This window comes from Rousettus aegyptiacus, unplaced genomic scaffold, assembly GCF_014176215.1.
Source record: "Rousettus aegyptiacus isolate mRouAeg1 unplaced genomic scaffold, mRouAeg1.p scaffold_m13_p_2, whole genome shotgun sequence".
Taxonomy (NCBI): domain Eukaryota; kingdom Metazoa; phylum Chordata; class Mammalia; order Chiroptera; family Pteropodidae; genus Rousettus; species Rousettus aegyptiacus.
In genome coordinates, this window is record NW_023416295.1 from 128427081 (window position 1) to 128449461 (window position 22381).

The window sequence follows — 22381 nt, forward strand, 5'->3', positions numbered from 1 at the left end:
ATTTCCACCAAACTCTCCAGGAATGCAGCTGATCGGGTTCCTGGAGGTCCCACTACACCCAGCCTCCTGCCACCAGAATGGTAGACATGGAGACATGTGGGCAACAAGGTGGAGAGGCACCACCAGGGAGGTGATCCGGCACTAACCTCATCTGCCATCAACTACTCAGGGTAACAGTTAAGAATCCAAGCAGCACATTTATTCTGGGCTCCAGGAGAGAGCCCCTGATTTCATCATCACTATTAACATGAGGATCGATCCTGGGCCACCTGAGGCCATGGTCCCTGGCTCCAGGCCCCGTGCCCTCCTCAGCCTGCAAGGAGGCAGTCTGTGTCAGAGGTAGAGATGGTGGTACCTCCAGGGGGTACCAGAGCTGGAGAGATGCCTGGGCCAGGGGGCAAGAAGAGCAGAAAGCAAAGGTGTACATCCGTGAGTCCAGCTGGAGTTTTACTTGCTGCCTGCCATGATCTTGAGGTACTGCAGGGCACGGCGAGCAGCCTCACCACGAGCTGCCTCCCTGGTGGTTGCAGAGCCATGACACACGGTGGCTGGCTGTGTGGACAGCTCCACCAGGCACTGGCAGAGCCCACTCAGGCTCAATTCCTCTAGAGACCAAGAGAGAGGAGGGAGACAGTGTTGGGTGGGAAGGCTGCACCAGAAGGGGTGCACCCATGTCATGGTCATGTCCCCCCGACTCCTTATACCCATCTATACTTGCTCTGATCCAGTCCCCCACCGTCCCCCAGCCCCCCCAACTAGCCATACCAATATCCAGGTAGCTGACATGGAAGGCCTGCTCCTCAGAGAGCTCACTGAGGACACTGCAGCAGGCAGGGCCCAGAGCACCTAAGGAACCCAGGGAGCAGCTGCGGAGGGACAGGATCTTCTCCCCCACTGAATTTCGCAGAGAATCCCAAGTGCAGCCTGGGCCCCGGTTCCGAAGTCCATCCAGGCGGGAGCCCACACCCTGACAAGATGGAAACATTGAGAATGATGTGACCATGGGCTGTGAGACCCAGGCATTTAACAGACATTCAATGTCCAAGGATTGATAAGCCCAAAGAATGCTTCTTGCAGCTTGCCTCCCCTCAGTCAATCCCTGTATGGGCTCCCTCTCACTACTAGATCCCAGACAGGATGGCCAGGCAGCCTACAGGGCCCCTGCTCTGGCCAGCTTCCCCACAGCACTCACCAGACAGGCCTACAGCTAAGGCTGAGAGGGGGCCCAGGAACCCTGAGTCTGATAGGAAAATGGACAGAAGAAGTCCTGGGACTCAGAGGGGCTCATTCCCGAGTCATAGACCTGAGTCCCACAAGCCACTCACCATGGAGAAGTGGTCATCATCAGGCTCTGCCTCATTCCCATCCCGAGCATCCAGAGGCACCGTGTGCACTCGAAGAAGCATTTTGGCCGCTGCATTACGCTTTGCCAACTTTTTGGAAGTGCCACTGCCTGCATGTGGGGAGAGAGTTACTGATTATGACTCTCAACTCTGCTTTACACCCAATTCAAACTTGGCTTGGGGGTTCCCTCAGCAGGTATCAAGTGGAAAGAGATTAGGACCTGCCACACACCTGAGTACCTGATTGGCAGAAGAGAAAAGGATAGCATGCAAGGAAGAAGCTAGGCGGAAGGAGCAGAGCAGGGAGAGCGAGGCTATAGCAGAGAGAAGCTAAGAGCTGCCTGTGCCCGGGACTAAAGTACTGGGGGATAGTAGCTGCAAGAACTTCTTTCTGCCCAGTTACCAATCTCAATGAAACGCTCCACTCGGCAGGTCATGGTAAACTCTTTGCGGTGGGCTGGCCCAGACTCCTGGGTCACCGTGTACTCAGGTAACCGCCAGCCCTTCTGTACCACCAGCTCCTTGGAAGGGAGAAATAAGGGTGTATAAGGCTGAATAAAAAATGAATCCAATATCCTCTCCCTTCTACCCTAAGAGCCTCAGATTCCAGGTTAGAAGAGGAATAAAGGGAGCGTAAAAGCTCTCAAACAGGGTAACCGCCCCCCATATCCTTCATGGTCCCTGGTTCAAGGGAAGACAGACATGCACAGGAAATGAGGATGGGGCCACACCTGCAGAGCACCAACAGGGTTGCACTCAGACTGCTGAGGGGAGACAGGGGGCTGCACCTCCATGGGGGGGCTCCTGAAGGAAAAAGGGCGCAGGGCCAAAGCTGAGGGAGCTGGTTCCATGCTGCCCATGAGTCCTAAGCCTTGTTTTCATCTCCCCCACTACCATCTCCCTACTTCCCACTAGGTGGGCAGCTGTCTGTCCAAAAGTGCAGCTTACTTCCTTCCCCCTCCCCAACAAGTGAGGTTTCCTCCAGGTCCCAGGCTCATTTTGATTTTCTGGAACATCTGATCATCACTTCACCAGGACAGTAGGAGAGGGCCTGTATACCCAATCCCTGGAAGCACCTGATGGGACTCAAACACATCATGGGACCATCATGGGGCCAACTCAAAAGAAAACAGGGCCTGCAAGACCCTTAAATATGGTCAAATATTATCCACATGGATATTTAAAAATCATTAATTACCTCTTGTCCCAAGAGCTTACCAGCTGGTGCAAATTCTTCAAACTGGTCCTCAACTATTTCAGCCTCTGTTTACTCTCAGACTTCCTCACGCTTGACTATCCTGGGTCCAAGGGCTGGGGACCAGGAGCCAGGACCCCTTCCAACCCCCCTCAGGCAGTCAGGAGACACAAAATACCTGGCTGGGACAGCAGACTGAAGAGGAGTAGCAGCTGATGCAGCAGTAAAAACTGGAACGTCCTCAGGCAGTGAAGAGTCTAAGGGAGAAAAAGAACTTCCCGAGGGGAAGGGGGCCTTTGATTCACACCCTACTGGGGGTGGGAATAGAGGAAGGGTGGGGGACCCAGGTCCTCCTGATCTATACCCATCCCCTAGGAAAATTACTTCCCACTTGAGCCAAAGACTCAGGAAGCTCAACCACCAGCTCTTCCTTCTGAGAACCTTGGCTGCAAACACCAGATCAAAAAGACAGAAAAGAAGGAAGAGGATCTCTTTCTACCCAAGAACCATGGGAGTAACAAACTCCGACCTAAGTGCAGAAAAGAGAGGAGGCATGTTGGGGAGCAGCAACTCCCTCCAGCCTCAACCTCTACCCCTCTCCCTCCTTAGCGTGAGCCCCAAACCACAGTCACAATCCCTTGGTGGGACTGGCCATTCCCTCTAGAATCAATGATCACAACAGGAGCCCTGGAAGCATTCTGCTCAGGCGTAGAGGAAACTCAGGAAGAGGCCAGGTCACAGTGGCTAAATGTCACAAGGCCAGGCCTACTGGACAGAGGGGCTGGTGCAGGGGTCTGGGTTCCTGGCAAGGCCTCTAGGATGCCTCAGCTGTTCCTCCCTCACCTGCTGTCCTCCAGGGCCGGCTCCAGCATGCTCCCCCCTTTGAGGTGTTTGAGGGCCACCTCAGCTGCCTTGTGCTTGGCTGCCTTCTTGCTGGGGCCCTGACCTGAGAGAGGGGGTGTGGGCAATACTGGAGGTCACTGGAAGGACAGAAGAGAAACCAGCATCCCACAGCCTCTCTCCTCACAGCCACAGGGAGTCAAACAAGCCCCCTTTCACCGACCTCCCACTGCCCAAGACTGGAAAAGTTATACTAATTACTGGAAGGAAAGGCCCTTATCCTTCCATGAACTCCCCAAATCAAGCCACACCAGGCAGAACTACTCCTAAGCTCAGACGCTTTGCGTGGAGGTTTTTTTTTTTGCCTTACTTTCCTCTAGGAAGCACTTTCCTTTCTCTCAATAAATAGAGATGGCTGGAAAAATAGAGAGTAGGTTCTAGAGCAGGGGGTCCCCAACCCCCAGGCCGTGGACCACTACTAGTCCGTGGCCTGTTAGGAACTGGGCCGCATAGCACGAGGTGAGCAGTGGGTGAGTGAGCGAAGTTTCATCTATATTTGCAGCCACTCCCCAGCACTAGCATCACCACTTCAGCTCCACCTCAGATCATTACGCATTAGATTCTCATAGGAGCACCAGTCCCTGGTGCCGAAAAGTTGGGGCTCACTGAGAGTCTAGAGTCAAAACCTGCCTCTGACACTAAGCAAGTGACCTTGCACCAGTTATTGAATCGCTGAGCCTCAGTCTCCTCATATTCAACATGAAGACATTACGACCTACATTATCAGATTAGACTGAGGTTTATAATTAAATTGGAATTTAGTTAAGCACCTAGAACAGAGCCCAGCACAGCTGGCACTCACTCCCCAAATACTGCGCTGAGATTTCGGTTTATCTCCTCTTTTTCCTCTAGGATGACGATCTACCAGATCACTGTGGCAGTTCTGCTTGCTCCTCTAACTCTCCCAAGTTCTACCTACCTCTTCATAGACCTGTTCTCCCAATCCAGTCAGTGGCCTTTCCCCCTGAAATCTCTCCTTCCCTTACTGGCCTTGAAAAGATTCCAAGAAATAAAGCAAATAGGGCCCTGTGAATGCACATCCCAGTCAGGCTGCCCAAGACTTCCTCACCAGTGCAGCTGGTGTCGCCAACGGTGACCCGAAAGGTGAAATTAGGCTGGTGGGCTTGGCCCTCGGCTTTGAGAAGGTCGTACACGGGCGTCTTCCCTATTCTGGTCCCATATTCTTGCAGAAGGCTGATCGGGGTCTTGCCCGGGTTGGCTGCCAGCATTTGCTCTATACTGGGGGGAGGGGCACAGATCCTCATCACACCTCCCCTCTCTGCACCCACCTGGTCAAGCACTGTTATATCAGACCCAGGTATACCATTGGGGTACAAGGGGTCCAGGGGACCCTAGGCAGTACAGCAGCCATTGGCTGGCTTCAATGTGGAGTAGAGGTGCAGGCTGGGAAAGAAGGGTCCACTGCGGGTAATGCACCGTTCCAGTCTCAGTTCAGGCGAGGGATCCTGTACCCGAGTGCAGATTGGAAGTGCATGTCCCGAGACACAGTGCAAGCCAGGAACCCAGTACCCACCAAATGCACTAAATGTCGGGGGCATAAAGCCCAGCGCCCCAGTGCAGCCTGGGAACCGGGCCAACCCCAAACTATTTCAAGCTGAAGGCAGTGACCACTGCTCGGGTGCATGCCGGGAACCACGGCCCACTACCCCAGTGCTTGCCGGGAAGAACCCTCAGGCCAGATGCATGCTGGGGCCGCGCCGCTACCCCTCCGCATCGTACCACGCTCTTCACCCTGCAGCGATCAGTATGAGGCGGCTCACCTGGGCAGCCCGCAGCCCGTGGTAGTGCCGGAGCCCTGCTCCTCTTCACTCATTCCCTCCTCCGTCCCCGCGGGCGCCACCGCGACTGCAGCCTCCACGCACCGTAGTACACCGCTGACGAGCTAGGGCCGGGGCCAAGCCCCGAGTCGAGGCCGGTCGGGCCCACCGCGGGGCATGCTGGGATATGGAGTCCGCCGCCCAGCCTACTCCATGAGTCTCCATGAGGAGAGGAGCTATCCGTCCCACAACGCTCCGCGTGCTTCGCCCTAGCAGGCAGCACCGCCTCGTGGGAGGAGCGCCAACCCCTCCACATTTACTGCTCGAGCTGAGGGTGGTTTTTTTTGTTTGTTTATTTTTAATATCGTCCCGCCTCCTTCCGTGTCTTCCTGGGCGGGGGTTATGGGCATGCGTATTAGAGTGAAAGCGGCTGGAGGCGGGGCGGAAAAGGCTGACGAGCGGTGGCGAGGCGCGCCTTCGAATCCTGAGAAAACTACAGAACCCAGGAACTCGCGCGCCATTTTTGTCGCAGCTGGAGGGGCCGGGTGAAGCATGCACGAGAAGCTTCCCGGTGTAATTGGTTATTCCCTATTGCGCTCACGTGCTCTACGTGGATTACGATTGGTTACTTCATGTAGAGGGGCAGGGACAAAAAAAAGAGTCTTCTCCTTAACCCCACCTCTTTCTTAAGAAAAGGTTGTGATTGGTTTAGAGGAGAGACTGCCGTAGAATCCTTACTCTTTGCAGTCTGGGAGAGTGGGCCTTACCTGGACGCGGGAGGGGACTTTTTTTGACCGCCTCAGAGCTCTGGGACATTTGTTATCTCCGAGTCCATCTCACACTTACCCCTCAGCCGTCGGCATAAGCCCCTGGCCTTTGGGCGTTGGCCTCAGATCCTGCTTCCTTTTCCTAGGTTGTCCTTCACCTCTCTTCCCCTTAATTCTGCCCCCCAGTTTCCCGGATTTCCACTTCTTTTTCAAAGTCTTTTTAGACCGGTCCTAGTGAACCTTTCTGTAGCTGGCCAGGAGACCGTTGGAGCCTGAGCATCAGGCTATAGTGGGACGACAGAATTGGAAGGACTAAGGCATATGGTGGTCTCATTACCTCTGCCATGGGTCTTAGGGCTCTCAGTTGAAAAGAGTAAGACAAGATTTTGGTCTTTTAAAACTAATCGACTAACCTGGGTTTTTCAGAGCATTTCCTCCTCCCCAAAGGCTCGCAACCACTGGGTTGAAAGATGAGAGAAAAATCTTGTGACCTTGGAGAGAAAGAGATCACGAAAAATGCCTGATTCTTAATGAGTGTTCTGAGAATGGGTCAGGGAAGAAGAGATAGCTTGTTCCGAAGGTGGAGGTCCAGAGGAATCTTGGAATAATAAGGAGGGGGTCATCCAGACACACGGGAGGGGGACGGGCATTGAGCTGACTAGATTCCCATTGGGTGGAACTGGAGTAGTGACAAGGGAAAGAAAGCTGGCAAAATGGATATGACAAGGGGAGCAACTCTAGAGCGTGTGTGTGTGTGTGGGGGGGGCGTCCCATATGAGGGGCTGCTGTCTCAGGGTATAGGAGGGAGTTTATAAGACCGATCATAGGAGGCTCCTACGGAATCGGTGTAAGGCCCGGGGTGGGACAGTCACCTGGAACTCTTGTTCCAGACGGGCCAGGGACAAGACAGGAGCGTGCCGGATGGCAGCAGCGGGCCCCTTTAAGAGGCCGGCGGCTCCAGCGCAGCATCCCCCGCTCAGGGCGTGTCCGTCCCGGGGGGCCAGGGGCGGGGGCCTAGGAAGGAGCGGGAGTTCAAGCCGAGTGGGGACGAAGCTAGGGGTCGGAGGGTGGGGGAAGAAATCTGTGGCTGATATCCGTACTCCTGGACACCGTACAAGTATCGACTGTGACAGCGCTCCGGGTCCGGTCGAGGGCAGCGGGGGGAGGAGAGAAGGAGGAGGAGATAGAGGAGGAGGCGGGAGCAGCATCCGGAGCCGAGCTGCAGCAGCGCCGCCTTTTGTGCTGCGGCCGCGGAGCCCCCGAGGTGAGAGCCGGGCCGAGTTGTGGAGGGTGGGGGCCAGGGATGGGTCCGGGTTCTGGGATCTGGGTGCCGAGGGAGGGTCGGAATGCAGATGTGGAGGGGTGGGAGAGGGCGGAGCGGGGATGCTAAGGCTGGGAGGATAGAGAAACTGGGGACCTGGACCCGACGCCCGTAGGGATGGAAAGGAGGGGAACGGAGCAGAGGGACATCGCGGCCTAGATTGGAGATGAAGGACCTCGAGAGCTGGAAAGGACTGCATGGGGTTGGGGGGATGATTGAGGGGAAGACCTTAAGGGTAGCGGGCAAGACACCATCCTCCTCTCCTCCCACTCTTCCTCAAGAAGAGGGGGGGCGGTGAGGGGAGGAGGAAGAAGAGTTTTGGCCCCTAACAGGGAAGGAAAGACAAGGCCTAATGTGCCCACAGACCCCCTCATCATCCACCCCCCCCCCCACCTCCACTGGCACACACACACATAGTTAGGCTGCACCTGAGGATTATAGGCAGAGAGCACCTGTTCCTGGATGCCCAGGCGATGGTCCCCCTTCCCTTCCCTTTTGAAGCCCCTAATCCCCTCCAGCTGTGGTATTCACCTTTTCCATCCAGCTGTTGCATCCTACCCTCCCCCATTCATATGTGTCTTTCTCCCTCTTTCTCTCCATCTCTTCTGGTTCCCCTAACCCATATGTCCAATCCAGGCCTTTCATGAACCTCCTCCGTTTCCCCCACACACTCTTCAAACTCTTTGGCTTATAAAGACGCACGAATCCTTTCCACAGAGTTGAGATGCCTGATAACAATGGCCTTGGAAGAGAGGATGGAAGAGAAGAGGTCAGAGGCTCTTTAGACAGTGGAAGGAAATAGTAGAATATCCTGCTTTTTAGCTCCACTACTTGCTCCCTCTGGGGAGGAGAGTGGATGAGTAGCCCTTAACCTGGAGGGCTTTTCCCCGCCCAGAGTCCTCTCAAGCCTACCTCTACGGCTTGCAGTTCCCTTTCAACTTGCAGAGTGAACCCATGGCTCTGGGAGCTCTGATTTTCAGCCAGAGGATCATACTAAGGCAAAATAGTCATACCAAGGGGAGGTGAGCAGAAATCATTAAGGAAGGAAAGGGCCTAAGTGCGCCCTGGGCCTTCCCATCCAGACATTGACGTTCCTCTGAGCTTTAGGGCCTGCACTCTCCTCTCACACTTAAGGAAGAAGCAGCTGCCTTGTCAAGCCTGCCAGTCACCTACTCACAGTGGAAACTGGGGTGATGCTGAGAAGACCAATGTTTTGTGATGTCTACACTCCAGCATACATGAAAACACACAACTAAATATCTATCCCCTATTTAAACCCACTTATGGACAGAGGAGACAAGAAAAAAGAAAGTGGCTCAGGGCTTCCTGGGTTTCTTATAGCTGATGATGGCAGAACCCCTCCAAAATCCAACTGCTGTTTCCAGTCTTCCCCTTGAAGTGACAATCATGGTAGCCTGGCTTTACCAGGAAGGGGACCCTAAATTCGAGTACCCTCCATCCTGGACTCACCTACTGGCAAAATGGCTCATCATGTGCAGTGCTATGTCTCCTCTGCCTGGGCTGGGGAAGAAGAAGGGATTAGGAAATCAATCTCTTCAGGAGTCCCTGTTGGGGCAGTAGTAAAGTGTGGTTATGATGGAGCAGGGGACACAGGGGCTTCATGAAAGGTTGGCCACAGAGACCTGTCTGTTTTATTTGCTCCCAGAAGGACTAGGGTCATATAGGTGATGAGGAAGCAAAGACACTATTGCAGAACAGACGAAGGGTCATCCAGGATAAAGAGCCCTTGTCCTTTGGTTTCTTATTTCTTTGCTCTTTTTTATCCCTCGTGTTTGTCCACCTCCCTTTCCACCTGTACCCTCCCTACTGCCTCTTGCTTTGCAGAGGAAAAGGGAAAGAAAAGATGGGAATTACATGTATAAAACCCCCACTAGTGCTTGTCAGGCACTTTTTGCACATGACTAATGCTTAAAGGGGGCTTCCTGGATGCCAGGTACTAGGCCAAGAACTTTATTTGGATTATCTCAATAATGCTCATAATAGGACTAAGATTTAAGTAGTGTTATCATGTCTCTTTTAGGGATGAGGAAACTAACTAGAGAAGTAATCTGCTCAGAGTGAAAAAATCAGTATATGGCTAGAGTTTAGGATCTCACCAACCCAGAGTTTGTGTTCTTACCCACCATGTTATATACTGCATTACCATGGTGTGACACAGGTACCACTGTCCCCATTTAGAATTGAAGGAACTGAGATTTGTTAAAAGTCTCATACTCCACATTGCCCAAATGGTCAAGAGCAAAGACAGAATGCCAACCAAGCCTCTCTGATTCTCAAACCATCTACCCTCCCTCTCTAGCACATTGTCTCAAGCTAGGTGGAAGGAATGGATGAACACTCTTAACTTTCATTTCCTTTTTCAACTTAAAATATATTTTTAAATTTATTTTAAAGCAATTCAAAGTTACTATTGAAACATTAGAAAATATACATAGGTAACATGAAGAAAAACACCCGCCATTCCAGCTACCCAGAAAATGTTATACTTTGGTATCTAACCTTCAGAATCTTTTAAAATGCATATTCATTTCAGAAACTATTTGTTAAAATATGCTGAACTTCTTCCAGGTTCTCCTGAGATTCTGAGCAGAATAGACCCTTTGTTAGCCCCATGGCTCTTCATATCTTGCTCCTACCCTCTCCTTCCCACTGAGACCTTGAGGGGTAGGGCTGAGGGGTGATCCTGGATCATGTTGGCCAGAGGTTGAGGATGCGGTGCAAAGAATTGGGCCTTTTCCCTCAGTTCAGAGGAAGTGGGACAGCAGGATTTGCAGAGGAAGAACAATAGATTTGGTAGAGGAATAACTGGGATCTCTAACATACCACTGCCATTGTGACCTGGTTCCCTTGAGACCTGAAATCGAGATTTGTCATAGGGAAGTAGAAGATGGGAGACCAAGTCTCCCTTTTTCTGGTCAGACAGAAGACATGGCCTCTCCAAAATCCACAAAGAAAGACCTGATGTCCAGCCAACCAGGAAGAGGAAGCCAGGAGCCAGGCACTGTGTTCAGGGCATTCCCTACATTGTCTTACTTAACCCTCACCACCCTATGAGGTAGGGTTGGGAGTCTCAGGTTACAGTCCTTAAACTAATTTGTGATAAAACTGAGGTTCTAGTTCTGATCGCTCCAAATCCAAAGATGGTTCTTTTTTTCTCCTAAACAGTACTTCCTTCCCCTTTCTCCCCCAGCCCCATCTCTGCCCACTCTGCTGGAAGATGTGGTGGCCACTAGGAGCTCAGGGCTTGACCTGTATGAAGCTGAAGGTCTGGATTTAGGAGAGATCTCTAGTTTTCCCCAGGTTCTCAAGAAAAGGCATTTCCCTCTCTTGAGGGCACTGAGAAAAGCTGTAGTTCTTTTCATCTGAGAAGAACCCTGGGGCCAGGACCATGGATTCCTTAAGAAGTAAAACAAGAACAAGCTGCAGTCAAGTGGCCAGAGTCCTTCATCCGCTCAGAATCTCAAAGCTCGCAGAGGTAGAACTAGAATTCCAAGGCCTTGGGTCTCCTTACCCGTGAAGACCTCCCTCCCTACTCCCATTCAAAACAGAAAACTTCCTCCTGAGTGCCAAATGAGGTCCAGGACAGTGGCTAGTGCTCAAAATTTAGACAGTTGGCCTGGCCTCTTAACCAAGCCCCCAAGACAGCCAGACAGAAAGCGTGGCATTGCAATTCTGATGTTAGAACAGAAGGGAGTGAGAGAATTCAAAGTGTTCCCTTGCCACAAACCTCCAACATCTCAGGCTAGAGAACCTTAAGGGTGTGTAGGGTACTCCCTGCCCCCAATCCATTTCTGCAGCCTCCTGAAGGGGCACTCTGGAAACCAGCACCAAAGCAGAGAATCTGGTAGCAGAAACTGAATTAGAGCCTCCCAGGGTATTCGAAGAGCCTTTTCCCCTGGAAGATGTGTAGGTTAGGGACCAATCTGTCCCCTCACCCAATTTGGAGCAAAGTTCAGCACAGTTAAACACTGGCAAATATGGTAGACAGAATGACTGAGATACCCATCCCCTCCTGTCACATACTTGCCCTTCCCCCATGCTTTGCATAATTGATGGCAGGGGAGACAGCTCTCCTCCCCCAGGGTGACCGCATGTCTGGACTAGGGGCTCCTAGGCTTATCCCCCCACCAAAGTCCTGGTGGCAAAGGCCTAGTTGGGAGGCAGTGGGACACAGCTGGCAGGTCAGAGAAAGGAAACTGTGTGTGTTGGGAGAGAGGAATCTCTTGGGGGGTCTCAGCTTTTTCTGCCACTCCTTCAGGTCAATCTAGTAATCATTAGCCTGAGAACAGGGTGAGGGTGGATTGAGTCTGGCTAGATTCCCGCCCTTTCCCTTGGTCCCATCTCCTTCAGCTGCTCCCATTGCTCTAAAAGACAAGCAGGTGAAATGGCTTCTCACCCTCTCCCCAGCTACTGGCCCTCCGGGGAATCTGGTGAACTGGAGGGAGGCTCGGCTACTTGTCACCCTCTCTATGCCTAGATCTTCTAGTAGCCAAACACCAGATGAAGGCTGAAAAACACTTTTAAAGAGCCAGGTGTTGTGCCTTCTCAAAGCTCAGCTTCTAGAAGACGAATTGGGGAGGGCACAAATGATCTCCGCGTTTTCAATCCCTTTTCATCGCCTTTTTCTCAGCGTCCTCTCTGCTTTTCAAAATCAGTTTTTCAGTCCCTCCTCAGTTTTGACTCTCCCTTGCTCCACACTATTTCGGTCTATGTCTCTCAGCTCAGTCTCTCCAACTGTGTCTGTCGTTCTTTCTGTTTATTCTCCCTATTTCCTGTTTTCTCTGTGGCACTGCACCACCAATGCCAACCTAAGTCCGCTCTACAGCAACAATCGCTCAACAGTCCCGCCCCGGCCGAAGATCTGCATGCGGGGTCGAGGGAGGTATGCACAGGAGGGGAGCACAAATGCGAAAGGGGACCGCAGTCCAAGACTGCGATTCCCGCAGCCATCCCGGCAACAAGCACGTGGGCCAGCCCGCGCCAGGGGCGGGGCTCAGGCGCAGCCCCACCCCCGCCGCCACCGCTCACGTGACCCTGGGCTAATCTTGTCCTGGTGACTTCACGCGCCGCCTTGGGCCCAGTCGTCATGGTTACGCCGCAGCACCCAGCGCTTCCCCCAACCCGCTGTGTCCCCTCTTCCCCACCCGGACCCCTCCTCCCGCTGCCCGGCCCCCGCCCTCAGCCACGCGCCCCGCGCCACGTGACCGTCGGGAAGGAGGTCGGGAAGGGGGAGGGGGCGCTGGGCCAGTAACCCCTTCCTCTCCCTCTCGAATGGCTCTCATTTGGATTTCTAGCGGGCAAGCAAGCAGCCCTAGCTTGTGCTTAAACGACAGCCCCACCATCCTGCCCTGCTAGACTACCGAGAGAGCGCCCGAGAGTCCGGCCTGTGTTCTCAGTGGTCCAGAAGGGAATCCTTGCTAATGGGGCGCAGACAACATCCCTCAGGTCCTCCAGAGGAAATTCTTTGGTGTATTGGCACGTCGTTTGGCCTGTGTTTGTCATTTGTATTAGAGTGTACATGTAACCTCTTGAAGCCACTGATCTTTCATGAGATACGCTGGGGATTCGGAGGCTGAACCTGACTTGTGACTAGCTTTCTGAGGCTTAATTTTCTCAAGAATAAAGGGACCAGTGATAATATCTCCTTCACTGGGCGGTTCTGAGGAATGAGGGAGCTAATGCATAGCTAGTGTAGGTATAGCTCTTAAGAGGATCCTCTGGAGTGGGTAGAGCAGTGGTCTCACCTTGCTGAATACCTGCCTGCACGCCAGGTGCTCTTGGAAGCTCTGGAATCCCATGTGAAATCATAGCTCTCAGAGGAGCCAGACGCCCAACCACACTGTTCATCCAGGATAATGGGAGCCATGATAGGAAGCATAAGGAACTGTGCCATCCCTGAAGGGACAGTAACTCAGAGCAGCAGGCCCAGAGAAGAAGACTTCAAGATAAAGTGAGATTAGAGGGCAAGAGATCCAGCTTGAAAAGCACCTTCCATGCGGAGCACTCGACAGAGGACCGAGCTTGAGCCTCTTCTACCTAAGTCCTCCTGGGCAAGGTGTTTAATAATATCTGTCAAATGGGCGAAAAATGCCTACTTTAGAGTTTTTTGGGTTTTTTTTTGAGGATTAAATGAGCTAATGTGCCTGTGACAGAGACTAACATACATAGTAAGCCTTCTATAAAAGTTAGCCATTCTCATTAGGTGCCCTGGCACAAAAGCCTGATATATCTGGATGTCAAACTCAGTGTATATGGCCTGGGTACCAATAGCAGTAGGGGATGAAGCTGAAAAGGAGCCAGAGCATGGAGATGAGGTGGCTGGACCGAGGGCAACGGGGGCTACTAAAAGATTTGAAGCAGAAGAGCGAGTGCTGGCCATTTTGTGTTTTAGATAGTTCTAAAGGCTGGTGGAGAATGGGGTGAGAGGCCTTGGAGGAACTTGGAAACCATTTAAGAGATAGTTGTCCTAGGCCAGGTGACACAGCTAATGAGGCCTGAATTAAAGCAGTAACATGGAACTAGAGAAGAGATTAGAATGGCGTTAGGTCATAGCTTTTCAAACTTTCCCGGCATTAATAAGAATCATCTGAGGTGCTTGTTATACACACAGATTCCAGGCCTACCCCACACCCATTGAAAAGCTTTTGAGAAGCCTGGTAATTGTTACAAGAGCTGAGACCATCAGAGGTGCCAGACCTCCACGTCAATCTGCATCATTGTCCAGTGAGCCTTTTCTGTGTGTAGATTTCTGCCACTCCTCTCAATGTGATTCAGAGGCTCTGGTGCAGGGGCTTAAAAAAGGACCCTACTAGGAGGAACAATTAAAGGATTGCTGGCCTCAGGAATCCTCCTATCTCAGGATTTGGTAATTAACTAGATGTGGAAGGAGATGAGAGAGCATACACCCGGTATCAAGCTCTGGCCCGATTTGGTATAGGTTGAATAAATAGCTGTGCCTGAATGATAGCAAGTTTATCCCTTTGTACAGTTGGAGAAATTGAGGCTCAGATATTGCTTGCCTGAAGTGACACAGCTGGCAAGTGGCGGAGGCAAGGCTAGGATTCAGAGATTCAGATGTGTGTGGGATTTCTTTTTTCTTTTTTTTTTTAGGATTCAGATTTTTTAATGATTGTTTTTTTAAGTAGCATCCAGCTATGAACTGGGACAAATCTTCATTGTCTGGAAAGCTAGGTCTTGGTTTGAAAAGCTGGGGATGGAGTAATGAAGAAAGAGGAGGCAGGGTCTTTTCTGATCCTTGGAGGAACAGCTGGACTGATTGAGGGGCTAAGTGAGGTGACGCAATAGGCTACAGCTTGTCCTGACACAGCTTCTACACCCCCATCAATGGTTCTGCATTATTCCCCAACTGTGCTAGGACGATAATGGAGCTGATTGGTTATAGCCTGCACTTATCTTGAAGAGGCCCCTGTATGTACCTGTAAGCACCCTTATAGGAGACCAGATATGAGCCCTGAGTGGGCTTCAGGATGACCCTCACCTGATTTTAGTGTTTCTGCTACAGTCTCAATTGTAGCATGTGTAAGTACATTATTATGAAGCCCAGGTACATCGCCTGTATACAGGAGGCCCAGGAATGTCATCTGAGAGTACCTGAGTAGCACTCAGTGTTACGAGTGTCACCTGTGTGTGCTCCAGTGTGATGGAGCCCTTGGTGTGTGACTTTTGTGTACCTAATGTTGAGACTCAAAGTAAAAGGTGTATGTATATCTGAGACCTGTATATGATGTGTGTGCATACGAGCCTCAAGTAAAAGAAATATGTGCTCCAGAGGAAAATTACAGTACTCTTACAGGGAGCAGGGAGTAGTCTATTACTATAATACTTGAATTTGAGATGTATTTTACCAGTATGTACCTGAGCAGGACTGTTACTGTGTCTGAGAATGATACTCAAATGCATTACCTATATACCTAAATAAGGAAGATTTGTGTTACTAATAGATGCTCTAGAGGAAGCCTGTGTATCAGATTTCCTAAGATGGGTCCTAGGTGAAACTGAGAGGTGAATGGGTACCTAAGGGTGAGGTTCAAGTGTTATTTCCATTAGGGAGCCTAGCTCCCCAACCCATGCTGTGCCTCTGCCTCTAGGGTGAGCATTCTGAGCTGGTGTGCCTGTGGCTTTGACTGTTTCTCCCTCCTTTGTTCCCACAGGGCCCACCGCTCACCACCACACTGGGGCCCAGAGGCCATGGCCTGCCTCCATGAGACTCGCACACCCTCCCCTTCCTTTGGGGGTTTCATGTCCACCCTGAGCGAGGCGTCCATGCGCAAGCTGGACCCAGACACTTCTGACTGCACCCCTGAGAAGGACCTGACACCTACCCAGTGTGTACTTCGAGACGTAGTGCCGCTGGGTGGGCAGGGCGGGGGTGGGCCCAGCCCCTCCCCAGGTGGAGAGCCGCCCCCTGAGCCTTTTGCCAACAGTGTTCTGCAGCTACATGAGCAGGATGCAGGGGGCCCAGGGGGAGCTACTGGGTCCCCTGAGAGTCGGGCATCCAGAGTTCGAGCAGATGAGGTGCGGCTGCAGTGTCAGAGCGGCAGCGGCTTCCTTGAAGGTCTCTTCGGCTGTCTGCGCCCTGTCTGGACCATGATCGGCAAAGCCTATTCCACAGAGCACAAGCAGCAGCAAGAAGGTAGGCTTTGTCTTCATGGGGACTCTCCCTGTCTCCCTGAGCCCTAGATCTGTTGGCCAACCCCACTGAAGTCATCTGATGACCCTCTTTCCCTAGCGCCTGGCCCAAGTTTCTTCTTCATCCATCAGCCACTGACTTCCCAGCTTTTTATTGCTTTTTCCCACCCATCCATTGCCTTTCCTGTCCCCTCAAACCTAGTCTTCTTGGCCTATTTTGGCTACTTTGTTGCCTCACACTCCTTGAGTCATTCCAGCTAACCCAGTGCCTTCCCCTGTGTCCAACCGTTACAAGGCACTGAGCATGGCTCTCTCTGAGGCTTGTGGCACTGTGCCTCCTGTCCACAGACCTCTGGGAGGTCCCCTTTGAGGAAATCCTGGACCTGCAGTGGGTGGGCTCAGGGGCCCAGGGTGCTGTCTTCCTGGGGCGCTTCCATGGGGAGGAGGTGGCTGTGAAGAAGGTACGGGACCTGAAGGAGACTGACATCAAGCACCTGCGAAAGCTGAAGCACCCCAACATTATCACCTTCAAGTAAGGTCCAGGGCAGGGGTTGGGGATTCCATGCTAAGGGCAGGGACCTACCTGGGCAGCAGGGAACTACCCTCACCCTTTATGAAAGAGACATCCAAATGGCATGGGTGGGCATGGAGGTTCCAGGTATAATCAAGTGAATGCTGGGCTGGCTTTATACCACTGTGTTTGGCCCGTAGGGGTGTATGCACCCAGGCTCCCTGCTACTGCATCCTCATGGAGTTCTGCGCCCAGGGCCAGCTGTATGAAGTTCTGCGGGCTGGCCGCCCTGTCACCCCATCCTTACTTGTTGACTGGTCCATGGGCATCGCCGGTGGTATGAACTACCTGCACCTGCACAAGATTATCCATAGAGACCTCAAGTCTCCCAAGTGAGTACACAAGCAAGCAGGGAGCTAATGTGCATGGTTGCCTGTAGATGACACCACCCAAGTTAGTGTGGCCATCTTCCTGCTTCCAGACCCTGTCCTAAGTCCATGTGGCCATCTTAGAAACCCCTCCTAGTGACAATTTTATTTTGGGAGGGCCATGATGAGCCCCCTGCCTCTGGGTGTCCCAAATGATTTAAAACAGAAAGGTAGAGTTGCCATAGGTAGATGAAGTGTGTGGAGGCCTGGACCTTAGCTGACTACACTCTTTACCAGCATGCTTATCACATATGACGATGTGGTGAAGATCTCCGATTTTGGCACTTCCAAGGAACTGAGTGACAAGAGCACCAAGATGTCCTTTGCAGGGACAGTAGCCTGGATGGCTCCTGAAGTGATTCGCAACGAGCCTGTGTCTGAGAAGGTCGACATCTGGTGAGGACCAGGTTGAGGACTGAGAATAGCAGATGGCCAGCACAGGGAGGGAGGGTGGCTCAAGGGTCTGAATGCAAGTGAAGTGAGTCTTAGCAAGCAGGTCCTCTGGAGGGAGTACCTCCCATGTGATGTTTCCTCTTAACCCAGGTCCTTTGGTGTGGTGCTGTGGGAACTACTGACTGGTGAGATCCCCTACAAAGATGTAGATTCTTCAGCCATTATCTGGGGTGTGGGAAGCAACAGTCTCCATCTGCCTGTGCCCTCCAGCTGTCCAGATGGCTTCAAAATCTTGCTTCGCCAGTGCTGGTAAGGATGGCCTGGCAAAGCTGGGAAGCGAAGGGGTGTTGTGATGGTTAGCACCTAGAACCCAGGCATCCAGACCCAGAATCCTGCACAGGGAAAGGGGGACAGCTTCTAGGTATGGCTCTCGAAGACCTCAGGATTGAATGTGAATCCAGGAAACTACAATGTAGAAATAAGGTGGACTGACCAGTAATCTGAAGAGGTGCATTAGATTCAAAGACAGAATTTGCGTGACCTTGGGCAAGCACTATCCCCATTTCTTTAGTAGAATAGGGATCAGTATCTGCTCCACAAGGTTGCTGTGAAGCACTTGTGAGGGGCTCGCAGTGCCACAGAGCAGGGTTGGTTGAGCCTCAAGTAGACTGCCTAAGAATGCAGGAGGGAAGAGGCCAGGATCCTTGGTTCCAAACCAGTCATGAAGGAAGGTTGAGATTTGTTATCTTGGTTAAGCATTTCCCAAAGTGTATTTCTTTTAGTGGAGTCACTCAGAAAAAGGTTGGCAAACAAGTTGAAAAACAAATAGATTTCCTTACTGCAATACTTTGGTATGGTAACAGAGTATAAACATTTCCTGGAGATAACTGACCAGGGAAGGGATTTCTTTTGTCACAGAGTATATTCTAGGATTGGATGTTCTGGGACATCCTTTGGGGAAAGGATGCTTTAGTTCCTTTCTGGTCCTCCTTGAAATTCATTCCTCTCCCCCAACTCCATTCCCTCCAGGAACAGCAAACCACGAAATCGTCCATCATTCCGACAGATCCTGCTGCATCTGGACATTGCCTCAGCAGATGTCCTCTCCACGCCCCAAGAGACTTACTTCAAGTCCCAGGTGTGCTGTGGGTAGGAAAATGAACACCTCAGCTCCCTGTCTGAGGCGATGCCGAGGGGAGGCTAGGAAGAGGGGTTGATTGAGGTAGAAAAGATGAACTCTTGGTGGGGTGAGACCCCAGTCTTGGTCAATCGTGTGCCTGCTTGCTCCTAGTTCCAACACACCATTTACAGCAGTGCAGGCACCTGCAGAGGCTTTCTACAGGTCTGCTGGGTGAAGGAATCTCACTCAACCCTCACTCTCTCCACCCCCAGGCAGAGTGGCGGGAAGAGGTAAAGCTGCACTTTGAAAAAATTAAGTCAGAAGGGACTTGTCTGCACCGCCTAGAAGAGGAGCTAGTGATGCGGAGGAGGGAGGAGCTCAGGTGTGTGCCTGTTTGGAAAGGTGATTTCACCAACGGGAACTGTGGACCTGTTCCCAGAGATGAGTAAATTATGGCACCGGACGAAGCCATCTCACCTCTGGGACCCTTCTGTCCATTTCAGACACGCTTTAGACATCAGGGAACATTATGAACGTAAGCTGGAGAGAGCCAACAATCTGTACATGGAACTTAATGCCCTTATGTTACAGCTGGAGCTCAAAGAGAGGGAGCTCCTCAGGTAACCATATGGCCTTTATGCACTCAATCCCTTCATGGAGCTGTGCCTGATTCAGATCCTACTAAGCCTGGGTGCCTCTGAGTGGTGTCTGTCTTTAGAAGGGAGCAAGCTTTGGAGCGGAGGTGCCCAGGTCTGCTGAAGTCACACCCTTCCAGAGGCCTCCTGCATGGGAATACAATGGAGAAGCTCATCAAGAAGAGGAATGTCCCACAGAAGCTGTCACCCCACAGCAAAAGGTGGGATTAAAGTACCAAGGTTCGAGAATGGCAAGGGGGTTGCTGGAGAAGCAGGGGTAGGAATCAAGAATGCCATAAAGACTTAGATGGGGAGATACTGCCTTGTACTACCCAAGGTTAGGAAGTGCCCTCAGGTGATCTCCAACTTGTACTTTCTCTCTCCCACCAGGCCGGATATCCTCAAGACAGAGTCTTTGCTACCAAAACTAGACGCAGCCCTGAGTGGGGTGGGTCTTCCTGGTTGTCCTAAGGGTCCCCCCTCACCAGGACGGAGTCGCCGTGGCAAGACCCGTCATCGCAAGGCCAGCGCCAAGGGCAGCTGTGGGGACCTGCCTGGGCTTCGTGCAGCTGTGCCACCCCATGAACCTGGGGGACCAGGGGTGCTAGGAGGGGGACCCTTAGCTTGGGAGGCCTGCCCTCCAGCCCTCCGTGGGCTCCACCATGACCTCCTATTACGAAAGATGTCCTCATCATCCCCTGATCTGTTGTCAGCAGCACTGGGAGCCCGGGGCCGGGGTGCCACAGGGGTAGCTGGGGATCCTGGCTCACCACCTCCAGCCCGGGGTGACACTCCCCCAAGCGAGGGCTCAGCGCCTGGCTCCACCAGCCCAGATTCACCTGGGGGAGCAAAAGGGGAGCCACCTCCACCAGTAGGACCTGGTGACAGTGTTGGGCTGCTGGGAACTGGAAGGGAAGGTACAGCAGGACGGGGAGGAAGCCGGGCTGGGTCCCAGCACTTGACCCCAGCTGCACTGCTGTACAGGGCTGCTGTCACCCGAAGTCAGGTAAAGTATGGAATGGTTCTTGAGCTCTTCCCCTCCCTTTCCTTGTTCTCCCTGGGGAGCAAATCCATAATTCACCTCCCATATTAGGTTCTTGTTTTAAGCCATTCCCTATTTAACCGTATTTTCCCTTCTCCTGGGTCCCACTTTTGACCACAGCCCAACTCATCTATCCTGCAGAAACGTGGCATCTCCTCAGAGGAAGAGGAAGGAGAGGTGGACAGTGAAGTAGAACTGACATCAAGCCAGAGGTGAGTAATGCAATACAGTAGATGGCATTCTTTTGCTTCCTGGGTTGCAAGCCAGAGTTAAGCTGTAGCCTGTCTCTGTAACATATAGGTGGCCTCAGGGCCTGAATATGCGCCAGTCACTATCCACCTTCAGCTCTGAGAATCCATCAGATGGGGAAGAAGGGACAGCTAGTGAGCCTTCCCCCAGCGGCACACCTGAAGTTGGCAGTACCAACACAGATGAGCGGCCAGACGAGCGGTCTGATGACATGTGCTCCCAGGGTTCAGAAATCCCACTGGACCCACTTGTTTCAGAGGTGGTTCCTGGCCCTGAACCCAGCTCCTTGCCTATCCAACACCAGAACCTACTCAGAAGGGAGCAGGTGAGTCACAGAAACAGCTATAGAGGACAAGGAGCAGATACCTGGTCATTTGAGAGCTACTGGGGAGACAGATGCAGAGGTCAGAAAGACAGGTATTTAGCCTGCAAGTCATTCAGTATCTGCGCCTGTTTCCAATACAAGAGAGCAAATATTCACATGGTGGAATATGATGCATATAGCTTAGAACTAGCACAAAAAGTTTAGTAGGTTTGCTTCTAAGTTGCAGCTAGGGAGGAATCCTGAAATTAGGAGGTAGTGTCTTAGAGAATGGCCTGAGCTATGAAATTTGGAGGTAGTAAAATCAATAAGCTATTAAAAAGACAGTAAAGGATCCTGAAGGAATCTACTTGTACTGCCAAGAGATGCTAAGCCTCATACCTGTCTCTTTACAGGGTCCTCCCAATTCTGAGGACTCAGACTGTGACAGCACTGAACTGGACAACTCCAACAGTGGTGAAGCCTTGCAGCCCCCAGCCTCCCTTCCTCCTTGAAAGCCACTCTTACTCTTGTACATAAAGAAATATTTATATAAATAATATATATGCGCCACATAATCAACAGAGAAAGACAGGGCTGTCCCAGCCTTGTCAGACTCAAGGGAGACTGACCCCTGACCAATTCACCTGATACTCTCTAGGGACACTGGTAGCTGTGGAAATGAAGGACAAGGACTGCCCTAGAGCTGTGGGTAAGGGCAAACTGGTCCCTTCCTGCTTCACCTCATTATGTTTAGCAGTCAAGGCAACAGAAAAGCCAGACTTGCCTGTCATGTTCCTGTATACCCTTTCCCCCAAATCCCAGGGGAGAAGGAAAGGGAGCCACTTAACTGCACTTTTTTGTTTTCCATTTACTGTTTACACATTTTGCACTTGGGAGGAGGGAGGCTAAAGCTGGGTCCTCCCCTCTGAGGCTTCTCAGGTGGCAATGTAACTAATTTCTTTGTCCCTCCGTTTCTCTGCCCAAGCCCTGGCTTAGGGTCTAGGGGGAGGTTAAGAGATTGTGAAAGCATGTGATGGCTCAAGCTGAAGAACTGGGGTGTTAAGTCCCTGCTTTTATCTTGGTGCTTGATTGGGGTGGGGACTGTCATATTGTAACCCCTGTGAAAAACCTTGAAATATAACCACTCCATGCAGGCCCAGCTGTTGAGGGTTTTCTTGATGAACAAATGGGGCAGCATACATGGTTAAGTAGAGCCTTGGGCTCCAGATATCTAAGGACTTTGGATGAGTTACTTCCTTTTATGCTTTTCTAACATCATCAAAGCTCCAACCTTCTAAATTTATCTGCATAAATGGGAGCAGGTAACTCAAAAGAAGGGCAGGTCTTAAAACACCCATTCTTAATATGGAGAGAAAAATAGTAAATGAAATTACTAAAAACCACACACTAAAGGATTTAGATAGGAAATGGACAAATATTCCCAGCAACTTGAATCCCAGTCACATTCCATGTGAATGCCATGTGCACCCCTTTCCACCCCAGCCCGTCCCACACCCTCCAGTGGATGTGTTTGCCTATTCCTTGCAGACTAGTCCTAGGAAAATGTAACCCCCAATCTTAGGTACCAAGGGCACAGCCAGCTTGCTATAGCTATTAGGTCATTCTGCAATGTAGGCTCAAGGGAAATCAGATCAAGGGCTATAAAAAAAGATGGAGTGGTAAAAGAGAAGAAAACATCTTGACTGGAATAAAGGCTTATTATAT

General features: G+C 51.7%; 2 protein-coding genes across 7 annotated transcripts; one reads left to right on the forward strand and one right to left on the reverse strand.

The window, feature by feature from the left end:
• Window positions 1–177: 177 nt before the first annotated feature.
• TARBP2 (TARBP2 subunit of RISC loading complex) lies at window positions 178–5592 on the reverse strand. Of its 3 annotated transcripts, none has more exons than XM_016142755.2 (9): window positions 5220–5592; window positions 4508–4677; window positions 3382–3484; window positions 2717–2812; window positions 2075–2147; window positions 1747–1864; window positions 1326–1453; window positions 766–967; window positions 178–605 (listed from the first exon to the last, which is right to left on the reverse strand). In XM_016142755.2, exons 1-9 carry the CDS (start codon window positions 5270–5272, stop codon window positions 448–450), a joined length of 1101 nt encoding a protein of 366 aa, XP_015998241.2. In that variant the 5' UTR covers window positions 5273–5592; the 3' UTR covers window positions 178–447. The 3 variants fall into 3 exon arrangements, with proteins under 3 accessions (XP_015998241.2, XP_036091950.1, XP_036091951.1); XM_036236057.1 differs by lacking the exon at window positions 5220–5592 and adding an exon at window positions 4973–5153; XM_036236058.1 differs by lacking the exon at window positions 3382–3484 and having other exon boundaries at window positions 2717–2795; window positions 5220–5503.
• Window positions 5593–6995: 1403 nt separating this feature from the next.
• MAP3K12 (mitogen-activated protein kinase kinase kinase 12) lies at window positions 6996–22357 on the forward strand. Of its 4 annotated transcripts, none has more exons than XM_016142731.2 (15): window positions 6997–7247; window positions 15497–15670; window positions 15770–15978; window positions 16323–16506; window positions 16686–16877; window positions 17151–17309; window positions 17457–17615; window positions 18336–18444; window positions 18699–18808; window positions 18930–19046; window positions 19145–19282; window positions 19452–20067; window positions 20224–20315; window positions 20404–20677; window positions 21070–21815. In XM_016142731.2, the coding sequence occupies exons 2-15, from the start codon at window positions 15534–15536 to the stop codon at window positions 21166–21168; spliced, it is 2595 nt and encodes an 864-aa protein (XP_015998217.1). In that variant the 5' UTR covers window positions 6997–7247; window positions 15497–15533; the 3' UTR covers window positions 21169–21815. The 4 variants fall into 4 exon arrangements, with proteins under 4 accessions (XP_015998215.1, XP_015998217.1, XP_015998218.1 ...); XM_016142732.2 differs by having other exon boundaries at window positions 20245–20315; XM_016142729.2 differs by having other exon boundaries at window positions 6996–7247; window positions 15497–15978.
• Window positions 22358–22381: the final 24 nt, after the last annotated feature.

Coding starts and splice junctions, on each gene's coding strand:
- TARBP2 (XM_016142755.2), bottom strand. CDS start 5,272: ATGAGTGAAGAGGAGCAGGGCTCCGGCACTACCACGGGCTGCGGGCTG. Junction 4,678..5,219: donor ACGGGCTGCGGGCTGCCCAG/GTGAGCCGCCTC, acceptor CCCTCCCCCCAG/TATAGAGCAAATGCTGGCAG. Junction 1,454..1,746: donor GGAGCGTTTCATTGAGATTG/GTAACTGGGCAG, acceptor CCCCACATGCAG/GCAGTGGCACTTCCAAAAAG.
- MAP3K12 (XM_016142729.2), top strand. CDS start 15,534: ATGGCCTGCCTCCATGAGACTCGCACACCCTCCCCTTCCTTTGGGGGT. Junction 15,979..16,322: donor GCACAAGCAGCAGCAAGAAG/GTAGGCTTTGTC, acceptor TCCTGTCCACAG/ACCTCTGGGAGGTCCCCTTT. Junction 20,068..20,223: donor CTGCTGTCACCCGAAGTCAG/GTAAAGTATGGA, acceptor TTTTGACCACAG/CCCAACTCATCTATCCTGCA.